Genomic DNA, 14,286 nt, shown 5'->3' with positions numbered 1-14,286 from the left:
CTTCCGTAAACACAGAAGGAGATCGTGAGGAGATCGTGCATGTCCGTGTCCATCCGTTGTCCAGTGCGGTCAGAGGTCAGATTAAATCTTCGAGGAAAAAGATAATTGGTTAAAATATCGATAATACAACAGTGGCTATTGTCTGTATTGACCATATGCATTTATGAATTTATGAAAGAATATGACATTTACGATGGGTATAAGCATGTGTGTGTGTGTGTGTGTGTGTGTGTGTGTGTGTGTGTGTGTGTGTGTGTGTGTGTGTGTGTGTGTGTGTGTGTGTGTGTGTGTGTGTGTGTGTGTGTGTGTGTGTGTGTGTGTGTGTGTGTGTGTGTGTGTGCGCGTTGGGTGGGGGGTGGGTGCGTGGGTAGTTGTGGAACTAGACTTAACTGAAGTCCTGAAGACAAAATGTTTTATGCAATAAACCCTTTTCACAGAAGCATCATAAAAACACAGGTGTCTCATGACACTTATTATGACTACTACTTTTATGTTGTCCAGGGCGAGAGGTAGATTTAACTAGTGGGTGAAAGTCCCTGGTAGCCTACATAAAAGTAGTGATAATTTAGATTAAGAGCATCCCCTGCTTTTGTTATACAACGATGCTCTCTGTGAGAAGGATCTAGGTCTATAGGGCTTAACTGTAAATTGTGACATCACATCGCAATAAACTGCTGCAATTTTTGGATTATTAGCAAGTTAGTCATTACTGTATGTTGGTATTTTCTTCTTTTTGGTCATTGTTTGTAATTAATAGTGAGAGGATTTATCCTTCTGTGGAGACTCCTCTGTGAGATGTGAGTAAAAAAAACTAGTTTTCATATGTTACGATGTATTTACGTTGATTTAGGATGTTACATTATTCCAAATATCTGTAGCACTCTCAATATGGTGGAGTCAAGTATCCCCAACCAATAATCCCATTATGCATTCTTATGAACAAGCTCCATTGATTGTTCTCTACTGCAAATAAGTTAGTCACCGAAATTGTCTATCAATGACACCGTGAATGTATCTAACAGTCAGCCAAACTGTCTAGTCTTGTGCTGCATTAGCAGAATAGATCTAGATCAGCAGCATTATGCTATCTCTGTCCACACGCTCCTTTTAATATTGTTTATGTTTGGTGCTTTCATTTGTTTTTTGTCGTGAACAGAGCTATGAATAGACAGAAAAATCGGATGGAATAAACATGACATCCCTCATGTCACAACCTGTCACACCCATCAGACAAAGTAGACGTGCTGTGAGTCAAAGCAATTGCATACCACACATACTTGACATACTTTGCCTCATTGACTGCACACCTTGCTTGAAGTAGAAATGACTCACCCTTCTTAATAGGCACCACCTAGCCAAAACCAGTAGACCAATAGCATGGTTTTGTTAATGCATCTTGGAATTTGTTTTTATTGGTTGTTTTGTTGACTTTCAATTTTGATACACTTAATTAGTAAGTAAGGTAATGCTATAGAAATGTTTTCTGCCAATATCAAATACACATTACATTTATAGAAAGACTCCTGAGACAAAGAGACAAAACTTGGAAAGGAATATAAATATAGAAGTGAGCATTCTGCATGTCTAGGACTAGGTAAATGTAAAACAAAGATGTAATTAAAACTAAAATACAACTTAAAAATTATTCTCATTCACTTGTTTCCATTTTGTTGCACTTAAAAGCTGTTTCTTTTCTTATTATATGAATTTTTGGGGTTATATCTTTATTGTTGAATGAACTACTGTATGTCGCTTTGGACAAAAGTGTCTGCTAAGTGTCTGTAGTTTAATGTAATGTAAAAATGATCAGGCATTGCTGAAGATGACAGAAGACAAGAAGAATCATGCTCTGAGTTTTTTATTTGACATATTGGTGGCTACATGATTGCAAACACAACAAACTTGAGGTCAACTGCAGTTGCTGTTGCAAACGCATTGCCTCCATTCATCGGATACCACTGTTGCTATTATTGTTGTTGAGCCAATATATTTATATGTGCGTGTATAAGTGAAAGTGTGTGTGTGTGTGTGTGTGTGTGTGTGTGTGTGTGTGTGTGTGTGTGTGTGTGTGTGTGTGTGTGTGTGTGTGTGTGCGTGAGAGAGAGTGAAAGTGTGTGTGTGTGTGTGTGTGTGTGTGTGTGTGTGTGTGTGTGTGTGTGTGTGTGTGTGTGTGTGCACGTGCATGTGTGCATGTGTGTATGTGTGTGTTTTGTCCATTCCAGGACTATGCTATCACTCAGGATCCGCAGGGAGGAGGGTGGAAAAAAGAGGGAAAGGGAGGACAGCAGATAGCTGGCAAAGTACAGGAGCAGTTCGAGGGGGCAAGGACTGGGCACACATCCTAGTACAGGATAGTACTAAACACACACATCCTAGTACAGGATAGTACTAAACACACACATCCTAGAACAGGGTATTAAACACACACATCCTAGAACAGGGTAGTACCAAATACACAGACATCCTAGTACAGGGTATCAAACACACACATCGTAGTACAGGGTATTTAAACACACACATCCTAGAGCAGGGTAGTACTGAACACACACATCCTAGTACAGGATAGTACCAAATACACACACATCCTGTGCAGGGTAGTACTAAACACACACACACACAAACACACACACACACACACACACACACACACACACACACACACACACACACACACACACACACACACACACACACACACACACACACACACACACACACACACGAGTACAAGGTAGTACTACATGCACACATTGACGCCACGATATTATAATATGAAAAAAGATAGAGGGAAGGAAAATGTGAAAAAAAGAGAGAGGAAGTTTAGAAACGATATGGTATATTGCTCTTTTGGTTGAATGTCTATTCGATAAACCTATTAATGGCTATGATCTAGGGCCAGGCTAACAGGCTGTCTCTTCTTCTTTTTTCATCTTCTACGTTTTGTGAAACATCTAACTCTTATCCAACCTCGAATTTTTCATTAGAACTAGCCTATTCTGTTTCTATTAATAATGTGGTGACAAGATCATAGGAAATACACGCCCTGTCCATTTCGCTCTCCTCGCCCAGGTTTGTTTTGGGCCCTTCAGTTCCTGATAGGAAGATTCGAGACGGCGGGGTGAAAAAGAGATAGCATTGCCCTTTTAGCAGGAGAGCTTTCCTATGCCACCGGATCAAGGCGACGTTTGCCCATCCGGCGGCCACACCATTCTACACCTGTCGCGATCGCTGTTCTCCTTTCCGCCTTCTAACACAGCTGTGAGAACAGAGGCACATTTACATCGCCAGAGACACAAGCACTGACACTAACTGGAAACGTGGCGTGATTTTCTTTTTGTCAACACCAACACGTCGATCGAGCGGACATTGTCTTCGATATCCAGCGTTTTAATGTATTGTTTTCTCCCCGAGGGAAGGACAACAACACGTCTGGTGGATGATTTTATCCGCAGTGCTACAACCGGACAACACTATGTCAAGGCACCAGCAAAGGACGCCGTTCAAACTCCCTCAAAACGTTGTGGAGGTCAAGAGCAAAGTAAGTATGGGTCTTTTACCATCATTATGATTCTTTCGTTTTTTTTGTTAGTCGTTTGGACATGAGCCAAATGTGTTTATTGTTATGGATGCGCGGTCAATCAGTGCACTACGGCACAGTGCTGGGTTTCTACCGTAGTGCCTCTGGTGTGTAGCGTAGCGCTACTGGTTTCTACCGTAGTACTACTGTTTTCTACCGTAGGGCTACTGGTTTCTACCGTAGGTAGAGGGGTATCGAACAGACCATCGCCATCTATTGCTTAAACTGATACTGTATCGTGACAGTACTGAGTTATTTACACGTGCCTCTGTGTTTCGTGGGTACCGCCGCTCTACCGTCCTACGATCCACCGCCGGGTCGAAGCACCTTCTAATCCTAAACGCACCAATTGTAAATCCCATGTATCCTCCTTTTTTTATATATATCTTTAATCCGACTTGGTCAGACGTTTCATCCTCGTTCTGCTGTGACATGCTATTTTATTTGATTTCCATTATAATTTATTGTCCTCATCTTATATTATTATTACGCTGGTTCTGCATTACGCATTAGAACCAACCCCCCACCCCCACCCCCACCACCCCACATTCTCTATAGCCCGTGTACTACATTCTCTCATAATGGGTCATGGATTGTGGGAGGGTATGGAGAGATTGATCGCCGTTTTATCAGGTTTGTTACATGTCATACTACACATTGCTGTCCCTCACAATTGGAAATATGTCAGGCATGTAACGCTGAGGAATGTTGCAGGGCAGGTAGAGCAGGCTACAGTTTTCATCGCTACAGTGAGCCAGGCACTTCTTCTCCATCCAGCCGTCAAGTCGTACCCTTTGTATTAGCCTACTGTTGTCGAGGCTCCGGATGTAAAATAACGCTGTGCAGCCCATCTACTTTTACATTTGGACATGTTTGAAAAAGGCGCTGAGTAACACAAAGTAGTGCGAAGAGAAGGGCTCGTTCTTTTCTTGGCTATGTTGTCCTGTCAATTACTACCAGATCAAATTGGACAAAACTAGTAAATGAATAACTAGAAAACTTGAAAGTCCTCTCACAATGACCTACAATTAAAACAGGCTGTTGAACGGCCATGATGAGATTTACACGTTTTTAATAATTGTAGGCGCATCATGACAATGACTTCAAGTTCTTCATGATACATGTTCTTAATGGCAGTAGTTGACGTCATATTCCGGATATCCTGACGGGCTGTGTAGCATTCTGCATCCTGTATATCCTGTATCATCCTGTAACCTGTATTTCTGTGTAATTCTTTGGTACCTTTATCAATTAAGCCAATTAACCAGTGACACTAATGTACTGCCTCATCCAATTGTCTGCCCAATTGCTTAATTTAATTTGACAAGAAGTAAAGAGACAAAATGCAAATAATGGATTTAGAATTCAGCTCTAATATATTTCTAACTAGCCTTTTATCACCAATGCAGCGAAGGCTTACACAACCAATATTCAGATGAGATTTAAAATCACCCGAAGTTGGCAAGCAAATAAACTATTATGAATAATCATAAAATAAATAAATAATAATCCAAATCTTCTATCCATGACATGTACCCCGTTATCAGAAGGCGGAGGTTACGCAGCGAGTCTCCTAATGATCTAGATGGGCGTCAAGCTGCGCTCCACATCCCTCATGCTGGCTCCTCTCTCCAGTTTGATGCAGAGTACCGCCGCTTCGCCCTGAAGCGGAGCGGCGCCGGAAGCTTCCAGGAGTTCTACCGCCTGCTGCAGAGTGTCCACCACATCCCGGGGACGGACCTGATGCTGGGCTACGCCGACATTCACGGGGACCTGCTGCCGATCAACAACGACGACAACTTCCAGAAGGCCGTCTCCTCGGCCAATCCGCTGCTACGCATTATACTCACCAGAAAAGGTAAGGCTGCCATTATCCCTGTAAGACGAGTTAGGACAGACATTATCACCACCATAAGAGGTAAGGCCGTCATTATCCCTGTAAGACGAGTTAGGACAGACATTATCACCACCATAAGAGGTAAGGCCGTCATTATCCCTGTAAGACGAGTTAGGACAGACATTATCACTACCATAAGAGGTAAGGCTGTCATTATCCCTGTTAAACGAGGTAGGACAGACATTATCACTGTCAGAAGAGGTAGGCCAGACATTATCACCAGAATTGGTAAAACAGACATTATCACCACCAGAAGAGGTAGGTCAGACATTATCACCAGCAGAAGAGGTAGGTCAGACATTATCACCACCAGAAGAGGCAAGAAAGTACATGAAAGCAGCAGACTAAGCATTGGTGTTATGAGCGAAACCTGTCTTTGACCTCTGATGACACCTCGGTCATTGCGTTGCCATCTGATCACTCCTGTTCCATACTATGGGTGGGTGCCTACCTGAACGCTAGAGAACATAAGCTGGATGCTGTTAGACAGACCCTCACACATACACGTGTGCAAGCTTGCACACACGAACAAACATATGAAACCAGCCCTCCAAGGTGGGGGTATGTTTCGGGGGTACTATGGCTCTTTCTTTGCATTGTTCTTTGTCTTTTCCAAATTCAGCTGTAATGTGAATCCGATGCTGACTACAATAGGTTGCTATTGTTGTTTGCGATGCAGCCTATCACGTGACTGATCAGATTACTTCAACAGTCTGTATACACAGAAGCAAAAGAGCAAGTATTTGTCACATAGAGGATATATCTGTTTATGGAGCGATATAATGTAGAAAGGATCACGTATCCATCTCAACATAATGATACTGGTGCATGTTTAGTAAAAACCTGCATCTTTATTCACTGTCTTTTGTGAAAACTTAGGAAATGATTTAAGTTATTGTAGTTATTATTGTATTGCTCTGGGTCTTGGACCCATGGCATGGTTTCCCCATGTTTCCCCATGTTTCCCCATGGTTACCCATGGTTACCCATGGTTGACCATGGTTGACCATGGGTAAACCATACTCTTCCCCATGGTTATTGTTTTAAGGGGAAGGAATTCAGATTTCCTCATTTTAGTTTAGGCTCACGCAGACACACCCACCACATTCAGGTTCTGCATTGTTCCTGGCATCATCTGCAACACCCTCTCTGTGCTTCAATTATTATCTCTTTTGTCTCTCTTTCTCCACCCTGTGTGTGTGTGTGTGTGTGTGTGTGTGTGTGTGTGTGTGTGTGTGTGTGTGTGTGTGTGTGTGTGTGTGTGTGTGTGTGTGTGTGTGTGTGTGTGTGTGTGTGTGTGTGTGTGTGTGTGTGTGTGTTCAAAACCCATCAGTACTATGCACTAATAGCATCTCTACGCTATTAGTCACTGAATGGGATGAGCTCACTCTAGAAGACTCTAGAAGAAGATAATCGCATTATCTCAATGCATTTGTGTGTATTTTTGGCGGTCATGCATTCACTCTTTTCTGTAGAAAAGGCTCAACAATCGGGCCAATGCAAACTTCTGCATCATTAAAGTACATTTGTGACAATGGGACATTAATTGAGGCTAAATGAGTGTGTTTGTGTGTGTGTATGCATTTGAATGGGACATGGACACAAAGCTAGACATCAAAGTTTAAGGAGATACTATTTGGCTCTGCTTTGCATTCGGCTTGACGAAATATGTAGATCTGTAAAATCAGTGGAACCTTTTAAAAAGACCTCAAACCCTCCATGAAATCTGTTGGCTACATATCAGAGAGATGGATGGAGAGAGGGCGGGAGAGAGAGGGAGAGAGACCTGGCTGCAACAGCTGTTTATACTGTCCTCCAGTGAGGGGCAATGGGGCCTTTGGTTTGGGATTATGGTTGGAATGTTGCAACCATTAACACCACAGGGGCTGGCCCAGCCTAGTACCTATGTGCACACAATGGAACACAAAATGTATAAATGACAAGGTAAAAGGATCCGTAAAAAGAGCCGTTTCTAAGCGACGCAGAAGTTCTGGGAATGGGTCTTAAATTGTCATAATATGGGGTTGTCTGTTGAAAGGTACAAGTCAGACTTGTAAAGGACAGAGGGAGAAAGAACTTTGTTATTGTTCTTCATTTTTCACAGCAGAAGTTACTATTTCCAAAAGGTCAACATGTTATTCAATTTTGCAAGTTCTTTCTTTTAGATTATCCTGTGTGTGTGTGTGTGTGTGTGTGTGTGTGTGTGTGTGTGTGTGTGTGTGTGTGTGTGTGTGTGTGTGTGTGTGTGTGTGTGTGTGTGTGTGTGTGTGTGTGTGTGTGTGTGTGTGTGTGTGCTTTGCTTTCGTCTGCCTTTCCTTTTTAAAGTCTCTCTCCTAGAATGAATAGCACAATTTTTTATTTTAATTTCTCTATTCAAATGATGAAATCCATACTCTTGTTGAACGAGCCAAACGTTGCCCCCAAAAAATTAAATACATGAAGGACAGGGACTTGTGGGCTTAAGTAAACTGAATTCTTAAAATCTGTAAAAATAAATTTAAAGTCATTAATCAACTACAATGAAATTGTCTGACTAAAGTCTGACTTATTGTATTTGGTGGGATAATGGAAGTTAAGTCCTTATGTGGCTAGAGTTACAAATTGCTGATTGTGGAGGAAAATACTTTTATCTTGGGGAGAACAAATACAAAATGGGAGGAACAAACCATCAACACCGGTTGGTCATCAGAAAAACAAACGCTTTATCAATTTGACGCTCAGAAAAAATGGTGTGTCAGCAAGGGCCTGGGGTTGGGGGTTGTTGTGTGCAGCAGGCAGACAATGACAGTATTCTGCAGGGTAGAACACAGTTACATACATCTCTCAGACAAGGCCTGCTTAGAGCATGTTGTACGAGCTGAAATATTGGCACTCTAAACTGGCATGTTTACCATGTCATCACTGCCATTAAAGCTTTCTTCTCTGTCTTAAAACCCTGACGTTTCAAACGTCTGTTCTGTTTTCTTAGAGACATTTTGCAATGTTGTTGAACTGACTGAAGCTGAGTGACTCTTCTACTTTTTGACTAAACAGTGAACATACTTCAGGGAGTTGTGTGAACATACTTCAGGGAAGGTTTGGTTAACAGGTTTTTTTACAATAGAATCTGAATAAAAAAGACAAAATTTAAAAAGTTTCGACTTTCTTTGGCTAAGCTAAGCTAACCGTTGACTATAGCAATAATACATTTTCCTGGTCAAGGAAAAGAGTTGATCTGCAACATTTAACATATTGGAAAAAAATATACTGTACTGGAACTGTACTGGATATTATTTTAGAACTATTTGTTGTTGTTGACATCCTCATCATCGTCCTTGATGATGGAGTGATGAACTGCCTGAGGTCCATGCATTATAGAAAGACGTGTACACAGAGGAAGCAACAATCTGATGGAGCTGTGCGACGGCTATTCCCGGAATGCGAGGGGAGGAATGCAGAAGGTCGGGTATTTGTCTCCAGTGGAGATAGGCACGCTCTCGGGCAGGTTGATTGTCTACAACATTTTCCTTGATCCTCTGGCTCCTACATGACTCGCTGTTTGGAAACAGCCAAAGTCCTTCAATTTCACTGTGTCCACTTCAGTGATTTCGGCAAGGCTAATTCTTGACAGAGTTGACTGATGATACTCCATTAAAAACCATAATCTCAGCATAGCTCTGATAGATCTAATATCTCAGTAATTAATGGAATAATTATTATTATAATGGGAGATTTAAAAATATTTTATGCAATCAACAACATTGTGTGTGGCTTTGGCAGAAAGCATAGACTTCTTGGCTGGAAAGGGTTTCAATATTAACGTTGTGTTAGCGTATTAAGTTGTGGTGTATGCAGACGCTTGATATATATTTTACAATATAACTGTGTTATGGTTACTTTGATCATAACCACAATTTAATAGGAATGCATGTAACATGGTTTTCCTGTAATGTAGCTCGTACCAAATGTTAATGGAAAAACATGGAAGATGATTTAATATTTAAATTAAATTACAAGCACACAATTTATGCAGTGTCACCACATTTATTCACAGCACGGATCCGATTCATGGGAAGTCGGGCACTAAATAAATCCCATGTGACTGTGGAGGAGAGAGGAACAGACTCTGACCTTCCCCATACTCTAGAGAGTGTAAACAACCTCCGACAGGGTCCATTTAGTCTGATAACGCATTCCTTGAACCTGAAGAGCTGAGGCTGAGTCTACTACAAAAATGCTTACGGCGAAAACACCATTTAATGTACACCTAGGACGGCTTGACATTGATTGTTGAAGTCAACCAATGTGGGCTTTCGCAAATGGAGAAAGGAAAATCTCTAGAATCCAAATAAAGCTTGTGAGGAAAAACACAAGAAAGTAAAATATCTCAGCATGAGATAATTGGCTAACCTGTCTGCAGGACGCGGAATTTGATCTTTTAGCATAATATTTTCAGACCCAAAGAGATTACTTTACCTCCACACATAAATTAAGAAAAATATGCAGGCGTGCTGACGTACTTGGATAAGGTGATATGGATAACCCTGTGAATACAACCTGGAAATAAGAAGCTAATGCTTCTCTCTTCTCCCCTAGCCCCTCTACCTCCTTCCCTTCTGAAGTCACAATCCTAGGCCTATAGTCACTGGCTCCGTCACCTTCTAAGGTTTAGTAAAAGGCCCCTTTGTATGGCGCAAGTCCATAGACCAAATCATATCGGGACTAACTTATCAGCTTTAAAAAATATCTCTTTCATGTGGGCCCCAAGTTTGCTTCAATGATGCATTGTTTAAATGTTTTTATTTGAGTTCTGTAGTATTTATTTCTGTGCAGACTGATCTTGGTACACTGGACCAGATCTGTTGCATCGGGTTATAGATCCAGATAGTTTCTTGAAGGTCCTCCATTAGGGCTCACACACCTTGCACTGTGCCTACTGCCTACCTCCAGATGTTGGAGAGAGGTTTGTTTGCACAGTGACATTTTCTCGTCACCGGTGATTCCCACTGGGAGGAACGTGGGCAGATTCCATTGGGTTCTTGTAACCCTTAACCCACCACAAATATATATATGTCAAATATTTGATGAATTTGTTAAATATGAAACAGGGATGGTGGATTGTTGCTGATCAATAAAGACCAGAAATAGAAGTACAGCTTTTTAATTTTAAAAGCTTTGGTTACTACGATATTAATAATAATGATAAGTGATAATATAGTTATGGTATAACAGTAGTTGAAAGGAAAACGTTTGTTGTTCGGTGTGGATGAAGGGGTACTTGAGCCATATATAAGACTGAAAAGGTTGGGGAGTCTGCACCTTTTTAAAAGGATCAATAAGGAATAATCAAGCCTTTCCCTCTGACTTCCTGCCCTCTCCAGAGGATGAGCCCATCGTGTTTGCCACCAACTCTCTCCAGAGACGGAAGAAGGGGCTGGGCTTGACGGGGCTCCGCCCTAATGCCTCGGGCTCCACCCACCAAAAGAACAAGCCGGGCCTCATGATTGGTCTCCCGCAAGACTTCCGGCAGATCTCGTCCATAATCGACGTAGACATCCTGCCCGAGTCGCACCGGCGGGTACGGCTCCACAAACACGGCACCCGCAAACCGCTGGGCTTCTACATCCGCGACGGGGTCAGCGTGCGCGTGACCCCCCAGGGCGTGGAGAAGGTGAGAGTGCACGTTGTTGTAGTTGTTGTTTTTGTTTATGTTTTGGTAGTTGGCACGTGTTAGGATGTTGTCGATACTCGGAACAGAAAGCACTTCGTCATCGTGATCTTGTTTTTTTAAGTAATGAGATGAGTAAGCAAAAAGTGGTTTAGGGTTGTATTGTATTTAATTATTTACTTAAGTATCCTATTGTAGCCTGGTTTTATATGACATCTATTTTTGTTTTGATTTATATCCCAATCTTGAAATATTATCTTATATCTGAGGAGAAATCGGACCCTTTAGGTTCAGCTGTTCTTACAGTATTGAAGTACTGCACTATTTACTCGTAGTCAAACATCAGATTCCGTCTGAACGGCTGTTGCGTCCCCCCAGGTCCCCGGGGTGTTCATCTCCCGGCTGGTGCGTGGGGGGCTGGCAGAGAGCACGGGGCTGCTGGGGGTCAACGATGAGATCCTGGAGGTCAACGGCATCGATGTAGCGGGGAAGTCTCTGGACCAGGTAAATAACATGGGATACCAGTAGCTGGGACTTATGTATGGGCGCTGGTACTTGTATATGTATATTTTATATATATTTTCACTCACTCACTTAGAATAAGAGTAGCCCAAATGAATGATGGAGGGGGCTCTAAAGGTAGTTCCATGAATTGTGTCAAGTAAACCCTCAGGCCTATTCAACTGTGGAAAATAAATATTCCCTTACATAAATAATCTTGGTTGGACTCATTTACCATTAGGTAATTCCCAATTAACTTTTCTCCGGGTAATTTCCTGTTTAAATTCCCCATGAAAGCTAAGTAAGTGTTTTTACATTCCAGGCTGGGGCCACTGGATTACGTTTAGCAAAGGGTCCTTTCACATCCAGGTGGAACATTGTATAGGTATGAGGTGAAGTCGAGGCCACGTCCATACCCCACCGGCTTAATCTCAGGAACACAGCTTTTTCTTTACTTCGTCATTTTAGCCTTCTGTCCGCACTGCACCAACACTTTCCACTCCTGAAAACTGCTTCTTATAGGTTTTCCCCAGAAGCAAGCTTTTGGAAAACTTGCTTCTAAGGGGATGAATCTGTACAGCCTAATCTTTGATAACTTGTTCTGCGAGGCGATCCGGACATTGTTGGTGGCGCAAGTGGCCTTTAGCAATGAAGGCTGCTTCTTTAGGGAAAAGCCTCTGTGGCCAAGCAGACTTCTGCAGGCCTCTTGTGGAGGTTACAGTTAAGAGTTTGGGTTGATGAACTTGGCCTGTAGCATGCGATTTAGCTAGGCAGGGAGATGAAATTAGGCTGCTTCTTATAGGAAAGAGTTTCTGTGGCCACACATCCTCCCTCAGGCCTATTAGGGACGTTTAAATTATAGAGGTTCGGTTTATGATTCTTATTTAGGGATTACCCAAAATGGCAAGTAACAATTAAATACATGCAGTAGCAGCCGTTTAATCTATGGAGTGCAATTTGATTCCATATTTGTATTTTATCCTGTGTTTAACAGCTACCCTTAATTGTAGATCTAAAATGTTTGGTTTCCTTTTTAATGTATTAATTAAAAGATCTATTATATATTTTTATAAAAGATGTACCCATGGTTGTTACATCTCGTATAATGTATTCCATGAGGTGTGACGAGTCGACTCTTCCCCAGGTGACGGACATGATGGTGGCCAACAGCCACAACCTCATCGTGACGGTGAAGCCGGCCAACCAGAGGAACAACGTGCTGCCCCGGGGCAGCAAGGTCTCCGCCGGCAACGCCTCTCTGGGCTCCGGGTCCACAGGCTCCGCCCTCTCCTGCGACTCGCCCAGCCCGGTGTCCCATAGCAACCCCATCACGGCCAGGTGAGGAAACCGACCTGTGCTGCACAGGCAGACACGGAGGGGTAAAGGAAATGGGACGATAAGAAGATTCACTTTGTTTTACTGCAGGGATTTGCTCTGTTTTGAAATTAGAAAGTAACTTATAAAATGCGTCCATCCACCCACAGGGTCTTCTCCCTATGTTGTCAGCTCCTCCCTTTGAGTCAGATGTTGTTTAGGTTGTTGTGGTTGTAGTCACACCTTTCCAATTTTGACCGCCTTAACAAGCAATCAAGGTGTTATAACATAATAAACAGCATCGGGATGGGAATTTGAATTCTGGTTTAAATAATAATAATAATTATTTAAGGCATAATAATCCTTAATGGCTCACTTTTCAATGTCTGTCACTATTGAACAGGGATCCGATTTGTTAGTTATTTCACTCTGTTTGTTTCCATAGCGACAGCATCGCGGAGGGCTACAGTGAGGAAGAGGACGACGACGGCGACCTCATCATCGAGAACGACAACCTGTCGACGTACATTCCCCACAACTTACACAGCAGCAACAACGGCAACTACAGCAGAGACTCCCTGGGCCGGCTCGGCTCCGTCGCCTCCAGCGCGCCGCTCGCGCACAGCGCCTCCATGCCCAGTAGCTTTGTCACCTCCACCAGCGACACTTCCATGACGACAGTCAATCAAAACGGAAGTCCCGCCCACACGGCCAGCAGCAGCAGCCAGGAAAGCATGCGAGAGGACGGCAACAGCATCACCCTGTAGCCACCGCTAGAGGGCGCCAAAAACACACAGCCGAAGAGCACCAGAGCCGAGACTTAACTCAGTAGCCGCTGTTAAGAAGGCGCCAAACTCACCTGAACAGCACCAGGGCCTGGAATAACTCTGTAGCCACCACTAGGGGGCGCTAAACACACTCAAAAGAGCAACAGGGCCTAGTCTCACTCTTATCCCCTTTTAAATGTAATAGGCCTGAATAGGTTATTTATGGTGCCCCTCACTAAATAACCTTCAACCCGCCACACTCAAATAAACTACCCTCACGGGTTCTAGGGTGAAAGATAGGGAGTTCCAATGCAAAAAAGTGAGAATGTTTAGGTTATGTAAACTCCAGTACTGCATGTGTGTTCCCCCCCTGAATGTATATTGGTTGATGCAATCTCTATTGCATAAACAGGAATTCATTAATTTTAGAATAACATACTTCCAATGGTTTATTTGCTCTTGCTACAGTGCCAATACCTTACGGTCCGTTACTTGGTTGTCTTCAGTTGCCTATTTGGAGGTGTGTTAAGGTAATCGGTTTGGTTGTTAGTCTCATGGTTCCCTGTTGTTCTTTCCTTGGCCC

General features: G+C 42.7%; 1 protein-coding gene across 2 annotated transcripts in view; it reads left to right on the top strand.

The window, feature by feature from the left end:
• Window positions 1–4: 4 nt before the first annotated feature.
• LOC115551042 (partitioning defective 6 homolog alpha) overlaps window positions 5–14,286 on the top strand; it is a 15,459-nt gene continuing 1,177 nt past the window's right edge. Inside the window, exons 1-7 of one of the 2 annotated variants that reach the window (XM_030366543.1) lie at window positions 5–75; window positions 3,417–3,538; window positions 5,213–5,435; window positions 10,835–11,124; window positions 11,500–11,625; window positions 12,767–12,960; window positions 13,382–14,286. The exon at window positions 13,382–14,286 is cut by the window's right edge and continues 1,177 nt beyond it. In XM_030366543.1, the coding sequence (XP_030222403.1) occupies window positions 3,437–3,538; window positions 5,213–5,435; window positions 10,835–11,124; window positions 11,500–11,625; window positions 12,767–12,960; window positions 13,382–13,703 (1,257 nt within the window). In that variant the 5' untranslated portion in view covers window positions 5–75; window positions 3,417–3,436 and the 3' untranslated portion in view covers window positions 13,704–14,286. Of the gene's footprint in view, window positions 76–3,028; window positions 3,259–3,416; window positions 3,539–5,212; window positions 5,436–10,834; window positions 11,125–11,499; window positions 11,626–12,766; window positions 12,961–13,381 lie in introns of those variants that run through there. The other variant, XM_030366542.1, reaches the window with a different exon arrangement.

Source organism: Gadus morhua, chromosome 9 (genome assembly GCF_902167405.1).
Source record: "Gadus morhua chromosome 9, gadMor3.0, whole genome shotgun sequence".
NCBI classification, from domain to species: Eukaryota; Metazoa; Chordata; class Actinopteri; order Gadiformes; family Gadidae; genus Gadus; species Gadus morhua.
This window is presented reverse-complemented; position numbering and strand designations above follow the sequence as displayed.